The sequence below is a fragment of the Megalobrama amblycephala genome, linkage group LG16, assembly GCF_018812025.1.
Source record: "Megalobrama amblycephala isolate DHTTF-2021 linkage group LG16, ASM1881202v1, whole genome shotgun sequence".
Taxonomy (NCBI): Eukaryota; Metazoa; Chordata; class Actinopteri; order Cypriniformes; family Xenocyprididae; genus Megalobrama; species Megalobrama amblycephala.
Window position 1 is genome coordinate 22,593,257 of NC_063059.1, and position 24,799 is coordinate 22,618,055.

Consider the following 24,799-nt stretch of genomic DNA (forward strand, 5'->3'; position numbering starts at 1 on the left):
TATAGATAGCATCTAATTACTACATATTTCTCATTTGCGTTTAAATTTTACATCTAGTATTTATATTTTATTTCCGCTTTATTAATTTTTAATAGTTTCAGTTTTAATTTTAGTTTGACTTAATAGAAACACTAGTGGAAATGCTGAAGAAACACCTTTTTATGTTACAAATTTGAATGAGGCATTAAACAATCATGCCTTTGTTTCAACTGACCTGCCCTTGGAGGTTCTGGAAAGTCCCAAGGGGGCAGGGGATCTGAGCAGGGCTGCCAGGTGGACACATATGTCCAGGTGAGCAGATGTAGTTGGCAGGCTGGCTGGAATTTTGACCCTGTGGGCAGTAGAAGCCTATCTGGCACACATGAGAAGGGGAGGAGAGACCCCTACTGGAACAAGCAGATCCTACAGAGAAAATGTCCAGAAATCAGTAGAAACAAAATGGTCTAAAAGGAAGTTTGAAGTCTCCAAAAGAAGAGCACTGACCTGGAGGGCAGAGCAGACAGTCAGACAGCTTAGTGTTCCGGCTGCTGTTGCTAAAGCGGCCTAGTGGACAAGGCTCAGGGGATGAGGACCCTACGGGACAGTAGTGTCCTTGAGGACATTTACCACCTGTCCCTCCATCCACGGGTGTGGGGGACGCGGCTCCTGAGAGACAAAAGTGTCCAGCTGCACACGGTCCAGACACAGCACTCTGTCCAGGAGACTCGCAGAAGAAACCTGTAGAGTGGAAAGTTTGTAGGACATTTCACGGTTTTGACAGATGCTGAAAGCACAAGGAGCTGCAACTGAAAATGGTATTACTCAAATGCTGTGAAGAAATAGGGCAGCGTGACCCTCTGAGAATAAGAGATGCGTAACTCTGAGAAATGACTCAATAGGAGTGCTATAGCTTGTAGAAATGGTACCTGGAGGGCAGGGTAAACAGTCTTCATGGCTGGTCATCCTTGTATGTGGATTAATAGTCCCTGAAGGACAGGGGTGCTGATTTTGTAGATGGCTGCCCGTAGGGCAATAATGGCCTACTGGGCATTCAATGCGCTCAAAAGAGGAACCATTGGCAGGACAGTAGTAACTGTAAGTGAAAAGAGATATTTACTTTACAGTGAATATCTTGATGGTAAAGTGTATCATTTTTGCAGCACTAGCTCCACCAAACAAAAATATAAAATTACTGAAAGGCTTCCTAAACACTCCACTGTCTGCTATTGGGCAATCAAACAAATAGCCCCACCCTCAAACTCACAACAGTGTAACTTTGCTTTTCCAGCGGCCTTGATTCATTTTTCCCATAGGGATTTTAAAAATGACTTCATTAAAGAGTTATAAGCCATGAACCTACGGAAGAGGATTAGGGCCAAGCAATAATAAAAAAATAAAACCATCTCGAGATTAAAGTTGTTAAATTTTGAGAAAAAAAGTCGAGATAAAATGTTGAGAATAAGGTCATTAAATTACGAGAAAAAAATCGTTAAATTACGAGAACAAATTTGTTAAATTATGAGAAAAAAGTTGAGATAAAATGTTGAGAATAAACTCGTTAAATTACAAGAAAAAAACTCATTAAATTTCAAGAAAAAAGTTGAGATAAAATGTTGAGAATAAACTCGTTAAATTACGAGAAAAAATCGTTAAATTACGAGAACAAATTTGTTAAATTATGAGAAAAACGTTAAATTTCGAGAAAAAAGTCGAGATAAAATGTTGAGAATAAACTCGTTAAATTACGAGAACAAATTTGTTAAATTATGAGAAAAAAGTTGAGATAAAATGTTGAGAATAAACTCGTTAAATTACGAGAAAAAAACTCATTAAATTTAGAGAAAAAAGTTGATAAAATGTTGAGAATAAACTCGTTAAATTACGAGAAAAAAACTCATTAAATTTCGAGAAAAAAGTTGAGATAAAATGTTGAGAATAAACTCGTTAAATTGCGAGAAAAAATCGTTAAATTACGAGAACAAATTTGTTAAATTATGAGAAAAATGTCGTTAAATTTCGAGAAAAAAGTCGAGATAAAATGTTGAGAATAAACTCGTTAAATTACGAGAAAAAAAACTAACTTTCGAGAAAAAATCGTTAAATTACGAGAAAAAATTTGTTAAATTATGAGAAAAATGTCGTTAAATTTCGAGAAAAAAGTCGAGATAAAATTTTGAGAATAAACTCGTTAAATTACGAGAACAAATTTGTTAAATTATGAGAAAAAAGTTGAGATAAAATGTTGAGAATAAACTCGTTAAATTACGAGAAAAAAACTCATTAAATTTTGAGAAAAAAGTTGAGATAAAATGTTGAGAATAAACTCGTTAAATTACGAGAAAAAAACTCATAAATTTTGAGAAAAAAGTTGAGATAAAATGTTGAGAATAAACTCGTTAAATTACGAGAAAAAATCGTTAAATTACGAGAACAAATTTGTTAAATTATGAGAAAAATGTCGTAAAATTTCGAGAAAAAAGTCGAGATAAAATGTTGAGAATAAACTCGTTAAATTACGAGAAAAAAACTCATTAAATTTCGAGAAAAAAGTTGAGATAAAATGTTGAGAATAAACTCGTTAAATTACGAGAAAAAATCGTTAAATTATGAGAACAAATTTGTTAAATTATGTGAAAAATTTCGTTAAATTTCGAGAAAAAAGTCGAGATAAAATGTTGAGAATAAACTCGTTAAATTACGAGAACAAATTTGTTTAATTATGAGAAAAAAGTTGAGATAAAATGTTGAGAATAAACTCGTTAAATTACGAGAAAAAATCGTTAAATTACGAGAACAAATTTGTTAAATTATGAGAAAAATGTCGTTAAATTTCGAGAAAAAAGTCGAGATAAAATGTTGAGAATAAACTCGTTAAATTACGAGAAAAAAACTCATTAAATTGAGAAAAAAGTTGAGATAAAATGTTGAGAATAAACTCGTTAAATTACGAGAAAAAATCGTTAAATTACGAGAACAAATTTATTAAATTATGAGAAAAATGTCGTTAAATTTCGAGAAAAAAGTCGAGATAAAATGTTGAGAATAAACTCGTTAAATTACGAGAAAAAAATTGTTACATTTCGAGAAAAAAGTCGAGATAAAATGTTGAGAATAAACTCGTTAAATTACGAGAAAAAACTTGTTAAATTTCGAGAAAAAAGTCGAGATATAATGTTGAGAATATAGTTTTTTCTTATAATTTAACGAATTTGTTCTCGTAATTTAACGACTTTTTGCTCGTAATTTAATGACTTTATTCTCAACATTTTATCTCGACTTTTTTCTCGAAATTTAATGACATTTTTCTCGTAATTTAACGAGTTTATTCTCAACATTTTATTTCGACTTTTTTCTCGAAATTTAACAAGTTTTTTCTCGAAATTTAACAACTTTAATCTCGAGATGGTTTTAATTTTTTACTATTGCTTTATTATAAAAATTATAATAAATTAATTATAAATTACTTTATTTATCCCTTTAATGACGTAAAGAACTACAATCCCATGAAGCATTGCGAACAACACAGAAAAATATAACCATGATTGTTTTTTGCAGAATCATGGGTAATGTAGTTTTCACCAGGAATTCAACAGTGAAATGTGATTATTTACACCAAAATAATGTGGGCTGATGGCTTCAACAAAAGCATATATCATCAATTAATATATGCCTTTATAGTTATAGTTCAAATTCAATTTGCATATGGAGAAAATGAATGGGATTTTTACTTCTGGAAACCGACTGCTGCATTCTATTGGTTGATTCAAAATTACTGTGTTAGGTTTGTTGTGATGTTTTGGGAGAATTAATCTTCGAATGTCATACTTCAAGTTGTCTCTGCACAATCTGGGATAGCAGCAAGTAATTTAACATTGAAAAAAAAAGATACACTTCACCATTAAATGTTAACCATTTTTGTGTATGTATAAGTGTATCTACCCTTGGGGACATGGGCTGCAGCTGTCCTGTCTCTCTCTACTGCTGATTGATCCTTCTGGACAGGCTTGAGGAGCACTGGAGCCTCTAGAGCAAAAATAGCCTGCGTGGGAGCAGAAAACAGGATGAGGTGGGCCGGTATGAGGAAAGGTGGGTGTTTTTAATCTGCCCTGAATTGGGGATCTGTCATTTACCTGTCGGACACGGTCCTCCTCTGTGATCGTTGATTGGGCTGTTGGGGAGTATGGCTCCCTGTTTGCAGTAAAAACCTTCCCAGCATTCTCCGCTGGGTGAAGTCAGCCCAGATATGTCACAATAATGACCAGCAGAACATGACAAACACTCTTCCTATAAGAAAAAGGTATTCATGGTCCTTACAGATTTGACTGCTAGCAATAGGATTTTTAATATAAATAGAGAAATTCTTCTTACCACTTTGACCAGTCTGGTTTTGTTACTGAAAGTACCCTCTGGACAAGGCTGAGGTTGAGTGGTGCCTTGTGGGCAATAGTGACCCGCAGGACAAGGTCCTCCAGCTCCTTGGAAAAAAAAAAAATATTACATTTTATTTCACATTATTTTATTTCATAAACTCTAGAGGGCACAGACTGGTTATTTCCATCCATCTATCTGTCAGTCTGTCTGTGTATGTCATCAAATATCTTTATCATTTCATATATTCATAATGTATATTCATATAAGGCAAAAACAAAATTTTCTTGCTTTCTCAAAAAGTGTTTCCAGACATTTATTTTTATATATGTGAAAAATTTAAATATAATTTAAATATTAGTATTCATATCTTAGAGCTTTCAATCAGAATTTCCCAAAATTATCATAAATTCTCAAAATCCATGAATGCAAACCCAGCTACCTGCAGACCTCGTGTGAGGCTGAGGTGAGATGTTCCCATACACGCAGTAATATCCCTCAGAGCATTGTCCTGTGACAGAGGTGGAGTTCTGAAGAGAGCAGTAGTGTCCTCCATCACATTCCCTACACTCAGAGAAGACACTCAAACCTGAGTCAGGACTGTATGTCCCTGCTGGACAAGGTCTCCAGTCATACCCTGTACCTTCAGGACAATAGAAACCTACAGGCAAACAACAGATAACATCTTAAAAATATGATTGCTGGATTTGGGTAAAATCAGTCAGCATGTTTGTGTAATGTCTCTGTCCACTGTGTGGTGCTGTTTGCAATTCAATTGAGTTAGACTTAGACATAGGAAGTATATCATTTAATTGAGTTTCTTTCATTTACTTAGGAAGTAATCCACTGACATTACATTCACTACTATTCTAGCTGTATCATAAAATGGGTATGTTCGGAATAGCATACTAGCATACTATTATTACCATTGCTGTAGTATATAGTATAGTGTATAGAATAGTAAATATTTTGTATAAAAGCTGGAACTAAAAAAGAACTGGAACTGATATACACACACACAAACACAAAGCATGAGTAATGCACAATAACTATTATTATTTACAAAATGATAACTGGATGCCTCGGAAAGAATCAAATAAGCAAAGTGACAAGGACAACACACTACTGTTTAAAACATGAACAGTTGCATAATGCATACTGTTTCACGTACTTTTATAAAACTGTAGGCAGCATATACTGCGCAGCATCCAGTAAGCAGTACACTAGTACTCCATTCCGAACATAGCCAACGAGAGACCAAAGCACCAACCAGCTGGGCACAGCTGCCGGGCTCCATCCGCACAGTACCAGCCAGCTGTGCAGGGCCAGCACTGAGAGGCTTGAGTGACAGTTACAAAAGTCCCAGGATCACATGGAACAGGCTGGGTGGTTCCTGGAGGACAGTAATGTCCCTCTGGACAGATGTGGCCAGAGACCCCATCAGTAGGAGTGGGAGTCTCAGCTTTCTCAGCACAATAAAACCTTTTGGAGACATATGATGCCACAGGTTAAACTGGGCATCTGTGTTGCGGTTGTAATGTACATATTTTTTGGCACATACCCAGCAGAGCAGAGTCCACTAGGTTCATTTAGACCGGTAGAGGCACAGTAAAACCCTCCAGGGCATGACTGGCACTCCGCAGCACTCCTTAGTCCTGTACTATTAGACCACGTTCCCACCGGACAGGGCATAGGAATGGCAGTGCCTATAGTAACACAGGGAGACCTTTAAAATACTTTTATGAATGAAATCAAATCAGTAGTATACCAGAAATCATATTAGTATAAGATGTTCAAAAGTTCTTCACATGTTGTGACATCTAATTAAAAGGAATTAGATAAACAGCAAATACTATGTGTACAAAATATCATGTATAGACAATATCTCAAAATAAACTTCCATTTTTCATACTGTACTGTAGTGTTTTATCTTTAATTTATGTAGACAAAATATTTTATTTATATTAAGTGATAACAAATTTAGCAAACATCTTTGATAAAAACTAATTTTGTTAGCTGAAAATTTTAAAACACCTTTAGGACAGTAGTGACCAGCTGGGCATGCGGCCCCTGTAGAACCATCCACAGGACTGGGTGAACGGGAGCCCTCTCTGCACCAAAAACCAGCCAAACACAGTCCTACAAATAAGTGAAAACAGGGCTTGTAAAGCAAGAATATGGGGCATTTGTGATAATGTTATGTCTCAGATTTTTTATTGAAATGTCTCACCTAGAGGTTCTTCAAGTCCAACATCTGGACAGTAATGTCCTGACGGACACAACAGACAGTCACTATGGCTGTCCATGAGCTCACGGGGGTTATAGGTGCCGGCAGGGCATGGAAATTGTTTGGCAATACCAGTTCCTTCAGGACAGTAATGTCCCTTTGGACAAGGCTGCAGGACAGATATATTTGCAGCCCCAAATGTCGCATCGCAATAAAAACCTGGTGTAGGAGAAAAAAATAAAAAACAGGATACAAGCTTCAGTATGAATTTCAGAAATAGAAATGTGGGAGTGTGTCACAGTTTGCTTTAGATAACTGCAGCTTGCCTGATTCACAGATTGTACAGTTTGCCTGCTTCTGCTTGTCCTGATAGGTCCCAGTGGGACAAAAAATTGGGACAGGGCTTCCTGGGGGACAGTAATGACCGACCAGACACGGCAGAGCTAGGTCATCTGTCTGACCAGGCGGGCACCAGTAACCTACCGAAAAAAGGACAAGAACCAGATGTAGAAACTGCACTTTACTAGTCGGGTTTAGGGCAGTGATGGTCTGTGCTGTTCTCACCCTGCCTGCAGGGAGCAGTAGGAGCCTGAAGGCCCATGGTAGCACAGTAGTATCCCGCTCTACAGGACTGACACTCGTCCTTGCTCACAAGGCCCGCTGTCGGGGAGAAAGTCCCCGCTGGACATGGCTGTGGTGCACTGGAGCCCTCATCTGGGGAAAACAACAGATATTCTAAATATTTCTAAAACGACAGATATTCTAAATATTCTAAATCATCATAAATCAGCTACATAACCCAATACTTACCACAGTAAGTCCCTGGAGGGCAGATGTTGCCTGTAATGCCATCTATAGGCCTGGAGGAAGTGGCTTCTCTCGTGCAGTAATACCCAGGAGAGCACGGTCCACTCGGCAGGGCTAGACCTGTTTCAGAAGGTCAGGTATAAACTGAGAGTTTTGAAAATGCACACAGGGAAGTCATTGCTGGTGATTACGCACCGGTTGCATTGCAGAAAGCTCCTGGAGGGCAAGATAGAGGCTCAGAGGTCCCTGATGGACAGTAAAACCCCTCCTGGCATCTGCCCCCGGTGGAGGAAGCAGGGCAAAGGCAGTTAGCATTAGTGTAGTTGTCCAGGTCAAAGGGCTGAGCGTTCCAGGCAGCAGATACACAGAACCATCCTGTGTGATAAATTCATTGGTTGGAATTTAAAATGAATTCAATATTAAGTTAATTAAAAAAAAATAGTCTCATCCAGGTGGTGTACTAACCAGCTTTACATTTCCCTGACACAGCGGACAGGCGCTCTTTCTCACAGTAGTGGCCTGGAGGACAGGGCAAGCAGCTGTCCAGGCTGTGGGTCATCGGCTCAGGGTTGTAATAGCCTCGTGGGCAGGGGAACTGGGTGGCATGTTTTGTTCCTGTAAACAAAGACCAGCTCTGCATAATACTGAGGTGTGGCTTCTTTAATTAAAAGTGCAATCTGTCTAGTGAGACCCTTTTTTTTTGTCAATTGTTTTAAGCATAGGAAAAAATCTGCCAGTGCCACAAGACAAAATACGCTTCAATACATGTATATATTCTGTGACATAAAATCTTAATATTAGGGACCCACTGACTGAGCCGATACTGGTAAGCCAACAATTATTTTCATGATATGGTTGATAATAAAATTTATATTTTTTTGTCTAAATAAATTGACAATAAAACATTAAAAAAGGCATCACAACATTATTATGTACAGGATTAAAAGCATTTATTTGAAATAGAAATATTTTGTAACATTATAAATGTCTTTACTGTCTTTACTAATACTTAGTAATTTTTGTTTAAAAAATAATCTCACTGACCCCAAATTTTTGAATGTTGGTATAGATATACAATATCAGCATCCTTTGACAATATATATCCAATTTAATAAACCAATATATATATACCGGAAAATTAAAAAATGTATAAAATTAATTAATATAAAGTTTTGATTAAAAGTTAATATTTTAATATTTTACTAATACTCGTTCATATGTGTGTGTGTGTGTATATTATATATATATATATATATATACAGGGCTCTCAAGTTTTGAACTGAGTTCAGAGTGAGATTTCGGCGGCGGCGACGGGGGTTTGGGTGGGGACGGGGGTCTGATATGAAAAATGACACAAATTCGTACAAATAAAAAAATATATATTTAATTCAGCATGTTAGTGTGTATGTGAGTGAGTGTGAGAGATAGATAATGGTAATATAATCATACACATTATATTGTTGTTTTTCCTCAACATTGTAATGTGAAACAATATAGACATGGTAACCATATTCCGACTCTAGTGTACCTTATATGTACGTTACGTTCTGCACGATAACTGGCGCGCTCTGCTTTACTAGTGTTTTTTCCTGCTCGCTGCTATAATGCTTTTGTTCTTTAGGCCTATATTTTTTGTTTACACATATTGTTTAATGTTTTAAACTGAATGAAAACCTTAAGATAAAACACAAACTTGTTGTGTATATTACCTAATCATAAGTTTGTTCAGAAATGGTGACGACAACTTGAATAAAAAAAAATAAAAAACGTCTCTCATTTTCTCAAAATAATCGTAATTTTAAAGCTGCTGTCCGCGATTTTTGGCCCTCTAGCGGTTAATAAACAGAACTGCACGCGTCTTGCGGAGGAACATTCTTGCCGGAGCTACTTTTCTCCGTGTATGTCTCATGCATAGACAGTAAAAGAAAGGTCTCATGGTATGTCTATGGCGAGTCACGAAGTTACATACTCTGCGGCGAGTCCTACCAGTCCGGTCTGAAATAGTCCGAATATAAACACTTATTATAAGTGTATCATAATGATTCAGGATAAGACAAAAACACGGTTTGGAAAATGGATTCATGTTGTATATTCTCATTATATAATTTTTGTACATTTTTAACACAAAGAAAGTTGCGGACTGCAGCTTATACACGAATATTCGTTTTTTTACTAGCCCAAATATTCGAATACAATATTTTGGAAAAATGCCCATCTACTAGCCAGGCAAGTTCACGTAAAAGTACTCTGGACAAACTGTTAACTAACCTACCAGCTGCCTGGACACAAATATTCCCCAGCAATTTGATGAGATGACTTACTGTACTCATAGGATATGGTCCCACATCGATCACGATCAGTCTGTAGCCAGATGTGAATCAATGTGACTGACAGATGTCCTCCTCTGTAGCTAACTACTACAGCGAGCATCTGAATCAGTGCGCGAGCCCGTGAATCACATTGAATGTGTCGTTGGAATCAGAACATAAATATTTTTGTGGCGGGAATATCTAAATTTTACCCGGATACAGTAATTCTATTTTCTGATTGGCTGTTCGGTAGCTATATTTTTTTATTAGATTAACTGGTGCGTGGCAGGGCCTTCTGAACTCTATGGGGAACTTGATTCCTGTAATAGCGGCGCAACTTGTTGTGCGTTATCCTGGAGATTTCTCTGCGTGAGAAATACAAGGTGTGGCGTGTGAGCGTGTGAACGGGTTGAAATGCGTGTCTCACGCCCAATGCGTGAGACTTGAGAGCCCTGTATATATATATATATATATATATATATATATATATATATATATATATATATATACAAAAAAAATACAAAAATACATTATATATATATATAAAATTTTTTTTTTTTTTTTCTTTTGTATTGTAAGCAATAGTGCAATAGTTTATATTTCATTCATGTCTCTTACCATCAGGGCAGTAGAATCCAGGAGGACAGGGGTACAGAGTGTATTTGCTGGTACTCTCTGGGCAGTAGTATCCAGCGTGACAGGGACTGCACTTAATCTGTCCTGTCAGATTGGTATAAGTGCCCGCAGGGCAGGGAACAGGCACGGCACTGCCAGTGGGGCAGAAGTGCGCTTGAGGACAGAGACCACCTTCAGAATCAGAACCTGTACCAACCATAACACCACAGTCAATAGTTGAATACAAACAGACAATGAGCTAATTACGCTATCAAATTAACAACAATGGTTGGATGGTCGCACCAGTGGATGACGATGCCCCGGCAGGGCAGTAGAACCCCTCTCGGCAGGGTCCAGATGGTCTACTCAGGCCCACCGAACCGCAAAACTGCCCAGCAGGACAAACAGTGCACCCTGATTTCTTACTAACATAAAGACTATAAGGACAAAAAAGGAAGCTGTTCATCTGTTCATTCACTCATATTGGTATGGTATGATCATTTGACCCTGTAAGGTACCTGTTTGAAAAGGTGCCAAGCGGGCAGGGTAAAGGAAGGCTGGTGCCCTCAGGACAGTAATGACCCACAGGACATGGCCCACCCACCCCTGTGCTAATATTTGCATCGGGATTCTTGAAGTTTATGCCTGCAAAAGTCAAGAGAAAGCACATAAACCACATCTGCTTAGATGCCATGATCCAAATCAACAAAATGAAGACACTAATTATTAAAAAGCCAGATGTCAATATAATTGGACATACCTGCAAGGCAAAAATACCCAGCCTGGCAGGGACCAGTAGGTTCAACTAGTCCCCAGTCTTCACAATACATTCCTTAAAATGATAGGTGTGTATGATGAACATTACACTACACCAGTGCTATTAAAACTGCCAAAGGTGTAAGTAAAGCAGGGGCACTGCTCTCACCAGCTGAGCACAGTAAACACTGCTCTACTTGGCTTTGTCCTGCTTTGGGGCTGTATGTGCCTGGAGGGCAAGGGAGGATGTCCTCCACTGTGCCCCCCAGACAGTAATGTCCTTCTGGACACAACTGGAGCTCCTCCCCCTCCAGACACAGCCATCCAGTGGGACAGTCACTGCATTCTGCAGCACCTGCGTTCACACACATTGACGATATAATGATCACAACTTACTTTATTATGCTTTGAGTTGACATTGTGAATGACTTGACATGTGTATGAGCTGAAGGCAAAGAACAGACAAGATGCAAAGAGTTGTTATGATGAATGTTATTATAAATAATGCTAAGTATGAAAAGTATGTACTGCACTGGCGATGGTAAAGTACAACTTTTTTGGATATACTATAGCATCATAAAATTGTGTCTAGAGACACTAAACTAATCCTCTAGGATAACATAACAGGTTGTGGGTTATGTGCTTGGATGCATTCTTCAAAAATCAAGACTCTTTTGACATACCATTTTCCAAGTACTATGGTTTGAGGCACAGTAATCCTAATCTTGCAATATTGATACACCATCAGAATACAAATAACATTGCGAAGAAGTATGTACTGCACTGGTAAATTGCATACTATAGCTGCATCCCAATTCGCATACTATCCATCCTATATAGTATTTGAAATTAGAATTAGCGCGTCCCAGGTCGTAGTATGTTGAAATGAGTATTCCAAAGATATCCGGATGTTCTACTTAGAATCCAAAGTGCAGATCCATGCATAAAAGCTAATATTGCCAAAAACCAACTGCGAACTATAAACGTGAATAAAAAACTACAAACATGGCAGATGTGCGAGATCAACAGTTAAGTAGAGAGGTTTAGATAAAGGGGTTAAGTGATTAATAATCAGTATCTACCCTGAAAAAAAGATATTTATTCAATGTTATCCACATTATATAATTATGCATTTATTATATTTTAAATGCATAATTACGCAAACACATGAGGAGAGTTATCTGCATGCAAGACCTACGACTGGCAGATCAATATGCTACTACATTTCTCTCCGATACGGTAGGATATATGTGGAGGATTTTAACTGTGACAAGATGATTGACAAGGCAGTTTAAAAAGTGACAGAATACATAACTAATGGCAGAGCAGTCCCAGAGCTTGCCTACTATTCTGCTACACACTCAAAAGTATGTACTTTTATTTCATATACTTTTAGGACATAGTATAAGTAGGTGAATTGGGACGCAGCATGTGTTTTTGGATGTACCATCATTTCATAAAATTGATTATACACCACCAGAGAAGAAAGGAACCAATCCTCTTGCCTAACTCAAGTGGTTCTGGCCAGTATTAACTCAAAAAGCATGAATGGATGGATGCAAACCTCAAAAATCAAAGCTCTTTTAACATACCATTTTTAATGTACTATGATTTTAAAAAACACATTAATCCCAATCTTTTATTGTACTACATTGAATGCATAATATGTTAATTGGACTTCAAACTTTCTCAAATGACACTAAAACCACCATTAAAGGAATGTTTGATGTAAGATCTCTGGTTATAAACTCTGGATATTCAGGTACAGGAAAATGTAAACTATACCTGTAAACTATGTAAAGTAAATGTAAAATATACCTGTGGTATTTGAATGCGTTCCATCAGGGCAGTGTAGAGGGGATGTGCAACCCTGTGGACAGTAATACCGTGCTGGACACCTGTTTCCTGTTACCCCATCGTCAGGCATGGCCGTTTTAGCACCACCTGCACAATAAAACCCTACATGACAGAGAATGACATGGAGAACTCCGGTCAGTTTTAAAAACAAAAGTCAATCTGGAGGGATTATGATTTGACATTATGAATTTGTACCTGGAGCACATATTCCAGTGGGCTGAATGAGGCCAGAGCTGTTACAGAAGAATCCAGCAGGGCAGAGCCAACAGGACGACACAGTCTGGGACCCCAGTGCATTGCTCCAGGTTCCAGGAGGACAGGGGTACTCATGAGGGTGTCTGGTGCCTGCTGGACAGTAATAACCCATGGGGCATATGTCACCATATCTGGAGCTAATCTGTAAAACAAAAACAAAAAACAAAAAAATGAATAGATCAATGAGCTCGAAATGAACCCCTCTTATTAACATGTGTGAAAGACCATATGTTGTTACCGGAGCGGCAATGTGGGATCCGCCAGTGCAGTAAAAACCAGGCTCACAGGGTCCCTGAGGAGCAGTTAGTCCAGGAGAGTGGCAGTACTGACCAGCATCACATGGGCCGCAATGCTGCAGATCCTCCGCTCCTGAACTTGCAGTGTATGTACCCTTCATATAACGATAAAAATGAATTACTGTATATTTAATCAAATAAATGTAGCCTTTATGAGCATAAGAGACTTTTTTCAAAACATTAAAAAATCTTACCTAGCCCAAACATTTAATATACATTATTGTATTTTAGATGGAAAATGGGCTTCATACTCACAGGGGGGCATGGGTGAGCAATTAAGGAGCCAGCAGGGCAGAAGTGTCCAGGTGGGCACAGGGGCTGCTGGGATAGGCCTGTCCTGTTGCAGAGTCTTCCTGATTGGCACTCGATACAGGAGTTGTAGCCTCTTCCCTGATGGAAAAGAAGTAAAACTTTTTAATAAAATTAAAATGTTACTTGGTGTAAATTCTCTTACAGCGTGGCTTACTGGTTGGAATGTTCCCAGTGGGCACGGTTCAGCCCTCACAGCTCCTTCCAAAGAGTAGTGCCCCTCCTCAGCTTCATGTTGGACTGGTGTGGCTGAACCTCCACTGCAGTAATACCCCGCAGAGCACGGACCAGAAGGGGATGTAGAGTTTGTTCCTAAACAATAATAACTGAGAGAGCAACAAAAAATCTAACTGAACTGAGATTCAAGATTTGAGAAGATAGTTTCAAGGGAAAGTCTGTCAAAAATGAAAATTCTGTCAACATTTACTCACCCTCATGTCGTTCCAAACCTGTATGACATTCTGTCTTGTGTGGAGCATATAAGAAGATATTTTGAAAAAATGTCTCAATGAGGTCTAGTGTTGTTAGGTTCCCAACATTCTTCAAAATCTCTACTTTTGTTTTCGGCAGAAAAAAGGCGTAGCATACGGGTTTTGTAATGAAATGAGAAAGTAAATGGTGACAGAAATTCATTTTTGGGTGAACTCTCTCTTTAAGAAAGAGAATTGAATGTTTATTTATAATAATACCCTGGAGGACAGCGGACACACTGCTCTGCATGTTGGAGACCCGTGCTGTTACTGTATGTTCCTGAAGGGCACGGCTGTGGGTGAACTGATCCCGGTGGGCAGAAACTTCCAGCAGGACACACACCTCCTTTACGGCCATCAGGAGGAATCTGTCAAGGCAAGAAAAGAAAGTTCGATTATTAAAACAATCAAAAGCCAATTAAAATAAAATGAACATTTTTTGTAATAATCTTACTGGACTTCTAGATCCCTGTCTACAATAGAATCCTCCTTCACAGTCCCCCGTGGGCTCAGATTTGCCCAGACCTGTGCAGTATTTCCCCCCACTACATAGGGTACACTGTGATGCTTTAGTCAGGGCTGGCCGGGAACCATACGTGCCCTCTTCACATGGCTCTGGGACTGAGCTTCCCTCAATACAGTAGAAACCCTGACAATTAAACCAAAGGAAGTGCATTTTAGATACAAGCTGAATATTTAGCAGCCATTACTCCAGTCTTCAGTGTCACATGATCCTTCAGAAATCATTCTAATATGCTGATTTGGTGCTCAAGAAAAATTTCTTATTATTACAAATGTTCAAAACATTTGTGCTGCTTAATAATTTTGTGGAAACCATATTTTTTTCAGTATTCTTTATTAAATAAAAACAGCTTTTACAATTTTTTTTTACATGACAAATGTCACTTTTGTACGGAAGAGGATTAGGGCCAAGCAATAATACAAAAATAAAACCATCTCGAGATTAAAGTTGTTAAATTTCGAGAAAAAAGTTGAAATAAAATGTTGAGAATAAACTCGTTAAATTACGAAAAAAAACTTGTTACATTTCGAGAAAAAGGTCGAGATAAAATGTTGAGAATAAACTCATTAAATTACGAGAAAAAAACTCGTTAAATTTCGAGAAAAAAGTAATTTAACGAATTTGTTCTCATAATTTAACAAGTTTATTCTCAACATTTTATCTCGACTTTTTTCTCGAAATTTAACATTTTTCTCATAATTTAACGAATTTGTTCTCGTAATTTAACAACTTTTTTCTCGTAATTTAATGACTTTATTCTCAACATTTTATCTCAACTTTTTTCTTGAAATTTAACAAGTTTTTTCTCATAATTTAATGAGTTTATTCTCAACATTTTATTTCGACTTTTTTCTTGAAATTTTTCTTGAAATTTCCTCTGAAAGAAATGAATAATTTCATTCAGCAAGGATACATCAAATTAATCAAAAGTACGGAAGAGGATTAGGGCCAAGCAAATATAAAAAAATAAAACCATCTCGAGATTAAATTTGAATTTATTAAATTATGAGAAAAAAGTCATTAAATTACGAGAACAAATTCGTTACATGACTTTTTTCTCGTAATTTAACGAGTTTATTCTCAACATTTTATCTCAACTTTTTTCTTGAAATTTAACAAGTTTTTTCTCGTAATTTAACAAGTTTATTCTCAACATTTTATTTCGACTTTTTTCTCGAAATTTAACAACTTTAATCTCGAGATGGTTTTATTTTTTTATTATTGCTTGGCCCTAATCCTCTTCCGTACTTTTGATTAATTTGATGCATCCTTGCTAAATTATTCATTTCTTTCAGAGGAAAAAATCGTACTCACCCTAACTCTTTAACGGTAGTGTATTAGACAAAGTAAAGTAAAAATGTTATGACATGCCAACATTCTTAGTTACATTTACCTGTGGACAGACTATAGGAGTGTGTGTGGCCAGAGTAGGACAGTAGTGACCAGGAGGACATTCCACACAAGCTTCTCCTCCATGGCCATACGAGTCATTCCTGAAGAAACCTGACTGGCAAGGAAACGAGTTTGGATGTCCGGTACCAAGAGGACAGAAGTATCCATCAGGACAGTTTCCTGTCTGATAGAAATAATATACATGTTAAAGGGATAGTTCACACAAATCCAACTCTTTTCCATACAGTGAAAGAGGATGGGAACCTGACACAGCCATGGTCACCATTCAGTTACATTGTATGCGTAAAAAAGAGCAGCTTGGACATTCTTCTAGATAACTCCTTTTGTATTCCACATAAAAAGTTGAAGTGCTCAAAACATTACCATTGTGAGAGTCCATTATTAAATTTTTATATTTTTTGAGCCTTGGTGTTACTTTTTAAGAGTAATGCGTTACAAATTGCGTTACTCCCTAAAAAAGTAACTAATTGTGTTAGTTACTTGGGTGGGGGTGGTGAATCTATATCCCTTTCATAGATTAAATAATAAATAATAATAATAATAAACAGGTTTAAACAGTTTATATGAAAAACTACAAGGGAGCCATACTGGTTCAATAATGGGCTCTTCCTGGGGATTCTCTGTGTAGCAGTATTTTCCCTCTGGACACTTTGTGCAGTCTGAAGGGTCACGTAGACCTGGCTGTTGACTGTAGGTCCCTTTGGGGCACGGAACAGGATTAGGATCCTGAGTAGGACGTAAATAATAGAGAAGAAAATAATTGCTATGTTTCGTGCCGTTTATCATCTGACATAATGATTGACGATGGTTATACTGTTTCTGACCCTTGAAATGATACTTACAACACTTCCACCGGGACAGTAAAAGCCTATTGGGCAGAATACCGCTGAGCGCTGCGGTTCTCGATCCATGCCCTTTGAGCAGAGGAAACCCGGAGGGCAAACCATTAATCTGAGCATGGCCTCCTCACTGGTGGTCTCATCGCTGCAGTAGTGACCTGGCAAACATGGCAGACACTCCTCTGATCCCTCATCCTAAGGAAAAAGAACAAGACAGAGAACCAGAATAGATATGGATAAATGAAATGGTTACAGTAAGACAACATGCATTAGATTACAATGAGCTGTCTGGCTTACAGAATAACTTCCTGTTCCACAGACTTTTGGGCTGATTGTGGCCGGATGAGGACAGAAGTAGCCGGCAGGACACACAGAACAATCTTCTGCTCTCCGTCCCCCTTTTATCTGACGAAATGTTGCCCTGGACACATAGGAAAAGTCAAATCCACTGAAGTCTTACCCAGATTTATTTCAGCCAATGGGACTGTTACTCACGGTGGACAGGAAGTGGGTTTGGATGTACCCTCTTTACAGTAATAGCCTTCTGGACAGACCTGACAGTCCTCTTTTCCACCATTACCTATCTTTGTGCTGTAGGTACCTGGAGGGCATGGGTGCTGTGAGCCATATAATGTACCTGTAGAGATACACACATATACAGTATATAACATCCCAAATGTCTTCAGGGGTCTTCAACAATATAAATGAATACACTATATACTGTATATATATATATACTGTATATTCAGATATTTCACAAAGTTTTAATACCTTCAGGGCAGTAGTGTCCAGAGTGGCATCTTCCAGAGGGAGCGCCCACTCCTGCTAAACAGTACCAGCCTCTTGGGCACGGCCGGCACTCGCGCTCCGACTCCAGTCCACTTTGATCATTCCAGGTACCAGCGGGACACTTGTGCTGAGTGGGGAACATAGTGCCCGCAGGACAGTAATGCCCAGGAAAGCAAAAGAGTGGAGGCCTCTGGACACCACCAGTGCCTGTAAAGGTGGAAATTGTTAAATAGTTAAAAATTAATAATGTGTAAAGTACATAACATTCAACTCTGAAGGTAGTCTGGCACCTCTAAAACAGGCAAAACGAGCAGGACACCGCTGGCACTGGGAGAGGTCAGTGAGGTCTGTGCGGTTACTAAGGGTACCGGGAGGACACGCGTTGGATGGGTCGTTTGGTCTGGCAGAACCTGGTGGACACACAAACCTAACACACAAGGCCACACAAACAAAACACATTTTGGTCAGAAATCAGATGTTCATATCCTGCTAAAAAGCTTTCAGTTTTTATCAGCCTAAGCTCCAAGCCTGACCAGACCTTTAAACTATGTATCATACCAGACTGACCTGACAAGTCTGCGAAACAAGCTTAGGCTGGTTTAAAGGTGCCATCGAACGTTTTTTTACAAGATGTAATACAAGTCTAAGGTGTCCCCTGAATGTGTCTGTGAAGTTTCAGCTCAAAATACCCCATAGATTTTTTTTTAATAAATTTTTTTAACTGCCTATTTTGGGGCATCATTAAATATGAGCCGATTTATGCTGTGCGGCCCCTTTAATTCTCGTGCTCCCCCGCCCCTGGAGCTCGCGCTTGCCTTGAACAGTGCCTAAACAAAGTTTACACAGCTAATATAACCCTCAAATGGATCTTTACAAAGTGTTCGTCATGCATGCGTCGGATTATTTGAGTATTGTATACTGTTATATTGTTTACATTTGATTCTGAATGAATTTGAGGCTATGCTCTGTGGCTAACGGGTAATGCTACACTGTTGGAGAGATTCATAAAGAATGAAGTTGTGTTTATGCATTATACAGACTGCAAGTGTTTAATAATGAAAATAGCGACGGCTCTCTTGTCTCCGTGAATACAGTAAGAAACAATGGTAACTTTAACCACATTTAACAGTACATTAGCAACATGCTAACGAAACATTTAGAAAGACAATTTACAAATATCACTAAAAATATCATGTAATCATGGATCATGTCAGTTATTATTGCTCCATCTGCCATTTTTCGCTATTGTCCTTGCTTGCTTACCTAGTCTGTTGATTCAGCTGTGCACAGATCCAGACGTTAATACTGGCTGCCCTTGTGTAATGCCTTTCATAATGTTGGGAACATGGGCTGGCATATGCAAATATTGGGGGCGTACACCCCGACTGTTATGTTGTTATTTAACTATGCCAAGATAAATTCAATTTTTCATTCGAGGGCACCTTTAAAAAAAAAATTCTCATGTGCAAAAGGCACTAACCCTGGCATACAGTCCACATCAGGAAACTTCAGTGCAACTCGTGTGCATGCTTTGCCCGGGTAGCAAGGCCTGCAGTCTGCCAGAGCATCCTGCCCCTCCAGAGGGTTAAAGGTGCCTGGCTGACAAGGCATAGGGTCACTTGTTCCCTCTGGACAATAGAAGCCTGGTGGACACTTTAAACAGTCCTTTACACCTATGATGAAAAGAGAGACAAATATCAACCCAGTAGCAGATTTAAATGAATGTGCTTTAATGGGATTGAAGATTTTAGGAAAGAAATCTTACTCAGCGCCCCCTGATGTGGGGTGAAGGTCCCTTGTGGGCATAAGATCTCACTAAGCGTTCCTGCTGGGCAGTACCTCCCACGGGCACAAAGCAAACCAGGACCTGCAGAACCTAAATCAAGGAGGGTTTAAAGTGTTCTGGCCTTTAGCTTTTGAAGATGGTGTGCTCTTTTAAAAGTTGATTTTTAAACTAAACTCTTATTAAAAAAAACATATACACACATGCATATGTGCACACACACATAACTAGAGATCAGTTACTGAATACAAACAGTACTTTAATACAATGCCTTTAGTTTTAGTTATATCTCAATTTAGTACAACAATAAATCAAATAAACAGAAATGGTGGTGTTTTAGCATATGATGAAAAACATCAAAAACAACTTTTCCATCTTCTCTGCACTCCTAACCCACATCACACACTCTCTACAGCACTTTACAGTCAGGAAACAGCTGAGGGCAGGAAACGGTTCAACAGCAGTCGTTCTTGTGGGTTTAGGAAAATAAAAGCTCAGTTCATTTTCGCTAAACACACTCATAACATTTAACGATTTAGACTGTTTTTACAAAAAGAGTATTTCTATGGAAAGCCAGTAATCTATCACTGATAATGTAATGACAGCAAAAAGCAAAAGATAATGTATAGTATGCATGTCTGTGTGTATAAACGTAATCATGCATATGTGTGTTATGGGTTCATGCCCTAACCTGAGGGACAGTAGCGACCCTCTGCACACCTCTTGCAAGCTGCCCTACTTGTCTGACCCAGTTGTCCTCCTGCGGTTCCAGCAGGGCAAGGTGACCCGTGCGGCACACCCGTGCCCTCCTCACAGTAATAGCCTTGTGGGCACAGAAACTGAGAGCTTGGCCTCCGAGAGGTGCCCTCTAAACAGTAAAATCCTGGGAAGAACAAAACATTTCCAGCTGTTATCATGCATATTCCGATTATTCATTATATAACATCTAGTTCTGGTTCTCGAATTTGAATGGCTGGGACGTTTGTCTCTTTGTACCACTCCTCTTGTCTGTTTGCATGTTCCAGAATGTCAGTCTCTGTGTTAATGATGGGGATTTTACAGCGACTCTTTCTGCAGGTTACATCATTAAGCCAGTAGGTGGCGACAAGTGACTGTCTTCATGAGTGAGTCATTGAATTCAACCAAATGATTTGTTAAAAAGACTCAGGATCACTTTATTCAGCACAGGGACATGTAACGGATCATCATGCTTTGACTCCGTTTGGAACTATTTTAGCTGGCGGAGCAAAAACAGACTAAAAGATGCTCAAATTCATGAAACATCGCTTGCAAAAAAAGGTTGATTGTCTATTGTCAGTCGTGTGGTGAAGTATGAAGCATCGCTCACACAGAAGCCACATTCAAACCAAGCTGTTGCTCAACGCGGCAAATTCGCATGAAAAAACCTGTTGCGAAATCTGCACACAAAATTCCTGATCGTGCACAGATTCCGATTATAATCACTGGATTTCACTCTTGAGTTTTTGCCGCAGAATGGTAAATGTGAGCTCACCTAAAAGGTACAGTCACATTACCAAAGTGTCAGTGAAATTTCACCAGCAAAAAAAGTCCATGCTGTCCCTAATATTTACAGCCCATTCGGCCAATCAAACAAACAGCACTCTTGATCATGCCATGTTATATTGCTTAATTGTGACATTAGCAAATAGACCCAAAGGTAAAAAGAAAACTGAGATCACTAAATATATGTAAAGCTATAGGACAGTATTAGTGCCTGCAGGACAGATTGCACAGTCCCTCTCTCTCTGTAGCCCTTCCTTTGGTCCATAAGTTCCTGCCGGACACTGTATCGCAATATTTGCAACACAGTAATGTCCTGCAAAAAAACATTAACACTCAAAATGTGGAATTGAATGTGAAAAGCACGCAGCCCGACCTGAAACACTGACTCACCTGCAGGACACACAACACAGTCTGATCTTTCTCCGTCTCTGTATGTCCCAGGGGGACAGGAGATAAGCTGTCTTGACCTCTGACCAAGATGAGACTGTCCCCTTGACCAGACCGGAGTCACTGTACTCCTGCCGGCTGAAGAACCATTGCATTTTTTACACTCAGTCTGGCCCGGCATGTATGAATAATGGCCCACGGGACAAGGAAGAGGTGCGGACATCTTTTTGTATGGACAGTGGCTTCCTTAAAGAGGAAATTGAATATATTTACAAGGATTTACAAGGAATTCTGTGCCTGTGAGTGTGTGTGCCTGTTGTGACATTGATGTGTGTGTTTATTTTGGCTGTAGTAGGTGCAAGCAAGACATCAAATGCATGTGAATTAAACATGGGAGTCCATGTTTACCTGCGGGACACGGGTGACATTGAGCACTGCACAAAGTGGAGTAGTAGCCTTCAGCACAGTCAACACACTCCGTCTGATTAAAGTTTGGTTCTTCTCCAGGGCCACACTAAAATGGTAAAACAAACAAATTAAAATGGTTTTTCGCTAAAAAGATGAAGTGTAATATTACCAATATGGAGGTAATTCAGTTTGTACCCACTTTCATTTGAAAACCCTCTATGCAAACAAAGCCAAAGGGGCACGGTAGGCAATGGGTGAGCCCCTCTGGAGAATACTGTCCTGAGAGACATGCTGTAAGGTTGCCTGATGCGCTGTCACAGGAGAAACCAGCAGGACAAAGCTTGCATTCCACACGGTCTTCTGTGCTAACTAAACCTGGGACACAGGGCTTTAAAAGACACCAACAATTACACACACACATGTTGGGTTTTTATGTTTTATGGGGACATTCCATAGACAAAATGATATTTATGCTGTAAAAACTGTATATTCTATCTCCTACCCCTAAACCAACCCATCACAGAAAGCTTTCTGCATTTTTAGATTTTAAAAACATTACTTAGTATGAGCTGTTTTCCTCATGGAGACCCAAAAATGTCCCAAAAAAAACAAGGATTTTGGATATTGCCATCTTTGTGAGGACAAAGTGTGTGTGTGGTTTAGGTGTACTCTACAATATGGGGACAAAATGTCCTCACAAAGATGGCAATATCCAAAATCCTTATTAAAGGTGCCCTAGATTCAAAAATTGAATTTACCTCGGCATAGTTGAATAACAAGAGTTCAGTACATGGAAAAGACATACAGTGAGTTTCAAACTCCATTGTTTCCTCCTTCTTATATAAATCTCATTTGTTTAAAAGACCTCCGAAGAACAGGCGAATCTCAACATAACACAGACTGTTACGTAACAGTCGGGGTGTACGCCCCCAATATTTGCATATGCCAGCCCATGTTCAAGGCATTACACAAGGGCAGGACGTCTGGATGTGCACAGCTGAATCATTAGACTAGGTAAGCAAGCAAGAACAATAGCAAAAAATGGCAGATGGAGCAATAATAACTGACATGATTCATGATAACATGATATTTTTAGTGATATTTGTAAATTGTCTTTCTAAATGTTTCGTTAGCATGTTGCTAATGTACTGTTAAATGTGGTTAAAGTTACCATCGTTTCTTACTGTATTCACGGAGACAAGAGCCGTCACTATTTTCATTTTTAAACACTTGCAGTCTGTATATTGCATAAACACAACTTCATTCTTTATAAATCTCTCCAACAGTGTAGCATTAGCCGTTAGCCACGGAGCATAGCCTCAAACTCATTCAGAAATCAATGTAAACATCAAAATAAACACTGTACTTACGCGATTAGACATGCTGCATGATGCACACTTTGTAAAGATCCATTTTGAGGGTTATATTAGCTGTTTGAACTTTTTTTATGTTGTTTAAGGCAAGCGCGAGCTCTTGGGGCGTGGAGCACGAGAATTAAAGGGCCACACACCCTGAATCGGCTCATTTCTAATGATGCCCCAAAATAGGCAGTTAAAAAAATGAATTAAAAAAAAATCTATGGGGTATTTTGAGCTGAAACTTCACAGACACATTCAGGGGACACCTTAGACTTATTACACCTTTAAAAAAAAAAGTTCTAGGGCACCTTTAATTTGTCGTTCCTCATGTCGTTCCAAACCGTAACAAACCGTTCATTTTCGGAACACAAATTAAGATATTAAGCTCTCGGATTTCATCAAAAATATCTTAATTTGTGTTCCAAAGATGGACAAAAGTCTTACGGGTTTGGAACGACATGAGGGTGAGTAATAAATGACAGAAATTAAATTTTTGGGTGAACTAACTCTTTAAAAAAGTAAATACAGTAAATAAATAATATACACATTTCAATAAATGATTTTATGATAGATTTAAATTTAATGATTTAACATATAAATGATTTACATATAAATGATTTAAATGATAGATATATAGATATATATAGATATATATTTATATACACACACACATATACAGTACATAAATTTAAAAAAAATAATAAAATAGAAAGAATTATATAAAATGATACAAAATAAATCCGCTAGGATACCTGGCAATCCTGGATACTGCTTTTTCCAGTATAAGGGTTAAACATGCCAGTAGGGCATTTTCTGGGTGCAGACACATTGCCAGGACAGCTGTAATGTCAGGAAAAGGGGTAAAAATCTTTTAATGTTTTTTTTTTTTTTTTTAAGGTTTGATGCAATTACACAAACTCTTCTATAAAACGAAAATCACACTTACAACTGCCCTGCTGGACACTCAAGGCAGATCCCTGATGAAAAATAGGTTCCCTCGGGGCATGATATTTGTGTCCGATTACAGTAGATTAAACAATCTGAACTCTCAGGCCTCGGGTCAGCTCCTGCAACATCAAGATATTAAAAAATAATTACTAAATGCATCAATTACCAATGCTTAATCAGTAACCACATTTCATTTATTTTGTACACTAGTCTATACGTAATGAATTTCATCTCAAGCTGATGGTGCATACCTGATACAAAGACATTCCATCTCTGTCTGAAGCCACTCCATGTTACGCAGAAGAAAAATAAAACAAAATATTGGTTCATGGCAATCATTTTTAAGCTCCCCGTTACATCGCAGCGGACTTCTGTCCTCAGTCGCTCTATAGCCCCTTTAAGTCTATCAGTGAATAGGGACACCTCAATAATTGAAAGTGAAATTCAAGCCATGTAACTCAATTCCAGTCAGAAGCCAGTGATACACTCACTGTGCAGAACTGTGAACTTTACTGTCTAGAATATCAGTCTGTTTTTTAAACCATGGACTGTACAGGATCTTATTTACCTTCGGATTTC

At 38.4% G+C, this 24,799-nt stretch overlaps 2 protein-coding genes across 2 annotated transcripts in view; both read right to left on the minus strand.

The window, feature by feature from the left end:
* si:ch211-286b4.4 (zonadhesin) overlaps window positions 1-20,613 on the minus strand; it is a 55,107-nt gene extending 34,494 nt beyond the window's left edge. Inside the window, exons 1-39 of the mRNA XM_048159986.1 lie at window positions 20,592-20,613; window positions 20,287-20,478; window positions 19,578-19,688; window positions 19,293-19,485; window positions 18,103-18,239; window positions 17,795-18,019; window positions 17,519-17,660; window positions 17,321-17,444; window positions 17,027-17,218; window positions 16,773-16,910; window positions 16,165-16,347; window positions 14,703-14,897; window positions 14,468-14,616; window positions 13,936-14,104; window positions 13,725-13,859; window positions 13,412-13,564; window positions 13,114-13,315; window positions 12,880-13,020; window positions 11,231-11,416; window positions 11,066-11,137; window positions 10,824-10,950; window positions 10,609-10,742; window positions 10,309-10,512; window positions 7,847-7,996; window positions 7,577-7,756; window positions 7,385-7,501; window positions 7,139-7,288; window positions 6,901-7,053; window positions 6,578-6,793; window positions 6,382-6,486; window positions 5,909-6,053; window positions 5,618-5,829; window positions 4,790-5,008; window positions 4,348-4,454; window positions 4,110-4,263; window positions 3,919-4,018; window positions 906-1,072; window positions 484-717; window positions 215-402 (exon numbers count right to left, since the gene is read on the minus strand). Coding sequence (XP_048015943.1) covers window positions 215-402; window positions 484-717; window positions 906-1,072; window positions 3,919-4,018; window positions 4,110-4,263; window positions 4,348-4,454; window positions 4,790-5,008; window positions 5,618-5,829; window positions 5,909-6,053; window positions 6,382-6,486; window positions 6,578-6,793; window positions 6,901-7,053; window positions 7,139-7,288; window positions 7,385-7,501; window positions 7,577-7,756; window positions 7,847-7,996; window positions 10,309-10,512; window positions 10,609-10,742; window positions 10,824-10,950; window positions 11,066-11,137; window positions 11,231-11,416; window positions 12,880-13,020; window positions 13,114-13,315; window positions 13,412-13,564; window positions 13,725-13,859; window positions 13,936-14,104; window positions 14,468-14,616; window positions 14,703-14,897; window positions 16,165-16,347; window positions 16,773-16,910; window positions 17,027-17,218; window positions 17,321-17,444; window positions 17,519-17,660; window positions 17,795-18,019; window positions 18,103-18,239; window positions 19,293-19,485; window positions 19,578-19,688; window positions 20,287-20,478; window positions 20,592-20,613 — 6,123 coding nt within the window. The remainder of the gene's footprint in view (window positions 1-214; window positions 403-483; window positions 718-905; window positions 1,073-3,918; window positions 4,019-4,109; window positions 4,264-4,347; window positions 4,455-4,789; window positions 5,009-5,617; window positions 5,830-5,908; window positions 6,054-6,381; window positions 6,487-6,577; window positions 6,794-6,900; window positions 7,054-7,138; window positions 7,289-7,384; window positions 7,502-7,576; window positions 7,757-7,846; window positions 7,997-10,308; window positions 10,513-10,608; window positions 10,743-10,823; window positions 10,951-11,065; window positions 11,138-11,230; window positions 11,417-12,879; window positions 13,021-13,113; window positions 13,316-13,411; window positions 13,565-13,724; window positions 13,860-13,935; window positions 14,105-14,467; window positions 14,617-14,702; window positions 14,898-16,164; window positions 16,348-16,772; window positions 16,911-17,026; window positions 17,219-17,320; window positions 17,445-17,518; window positions 17,661-17,794; window positions 18,020-18,102; window positions 18,240-19,292; window positions 19,486-19,577; window positions 19,689-20,286; window positions 20,479-20,591) is intronic.
* Window positions 20,614-21,304: 691 nt separating this feature from the next.
* Window positions 21,305-24,578, minus strand: LOC125249244 (signal peptide, CUB and EGF-like domain-containing protein 3). Its single transcript, XM_048161491.1, has 7 exons — window positions 24,472-24,578; window positions 24,219-24,339; window positions 24,025-24,112; window positions 22,114-22,302; window positions 21,915-22,020; window positions 21,510-21,752; window positions 21,305-21,432 (listed from the first exon to the last, which is right to left on the minus strand). Exons 1-7 carry the CDS (start codon window positions 24,557-24,559, stop codon window positions 21,311-21,313), a joined length of 957 nt encoding a protein of 318 aa, XP_048017448.1. The 5' UTR covers window positions 24,560-24,578; the 3' UTR covers window positions 21,305-21,310.
* Window positions 24,579-24,799: the final 221 nt, after the last annotated feature.

Coding starts and splice junctions, on each gene's coding strand:
- LOC125249244 (XM_048161491.1), bottom strand. CDS start 24,559: ATGATTGCCATGAACCAATATTTTGTTTTATTTTTCTTCTGCGTAACA. Junction 24,340..24,471: donor ATGGAATGTCTTTGTATCAG/GTATGCACCATC, acceptor TTGATGTTGCAG/GAGCTGACCCGAGGCCTGAG. Junction 22,021..22,113: donor TAGAGGGTTTTCAAATGAAA/GTGGGTACAAAC, acceptor TTACCATTTTAG/TGTGGCCCTGGAGAAGAACC.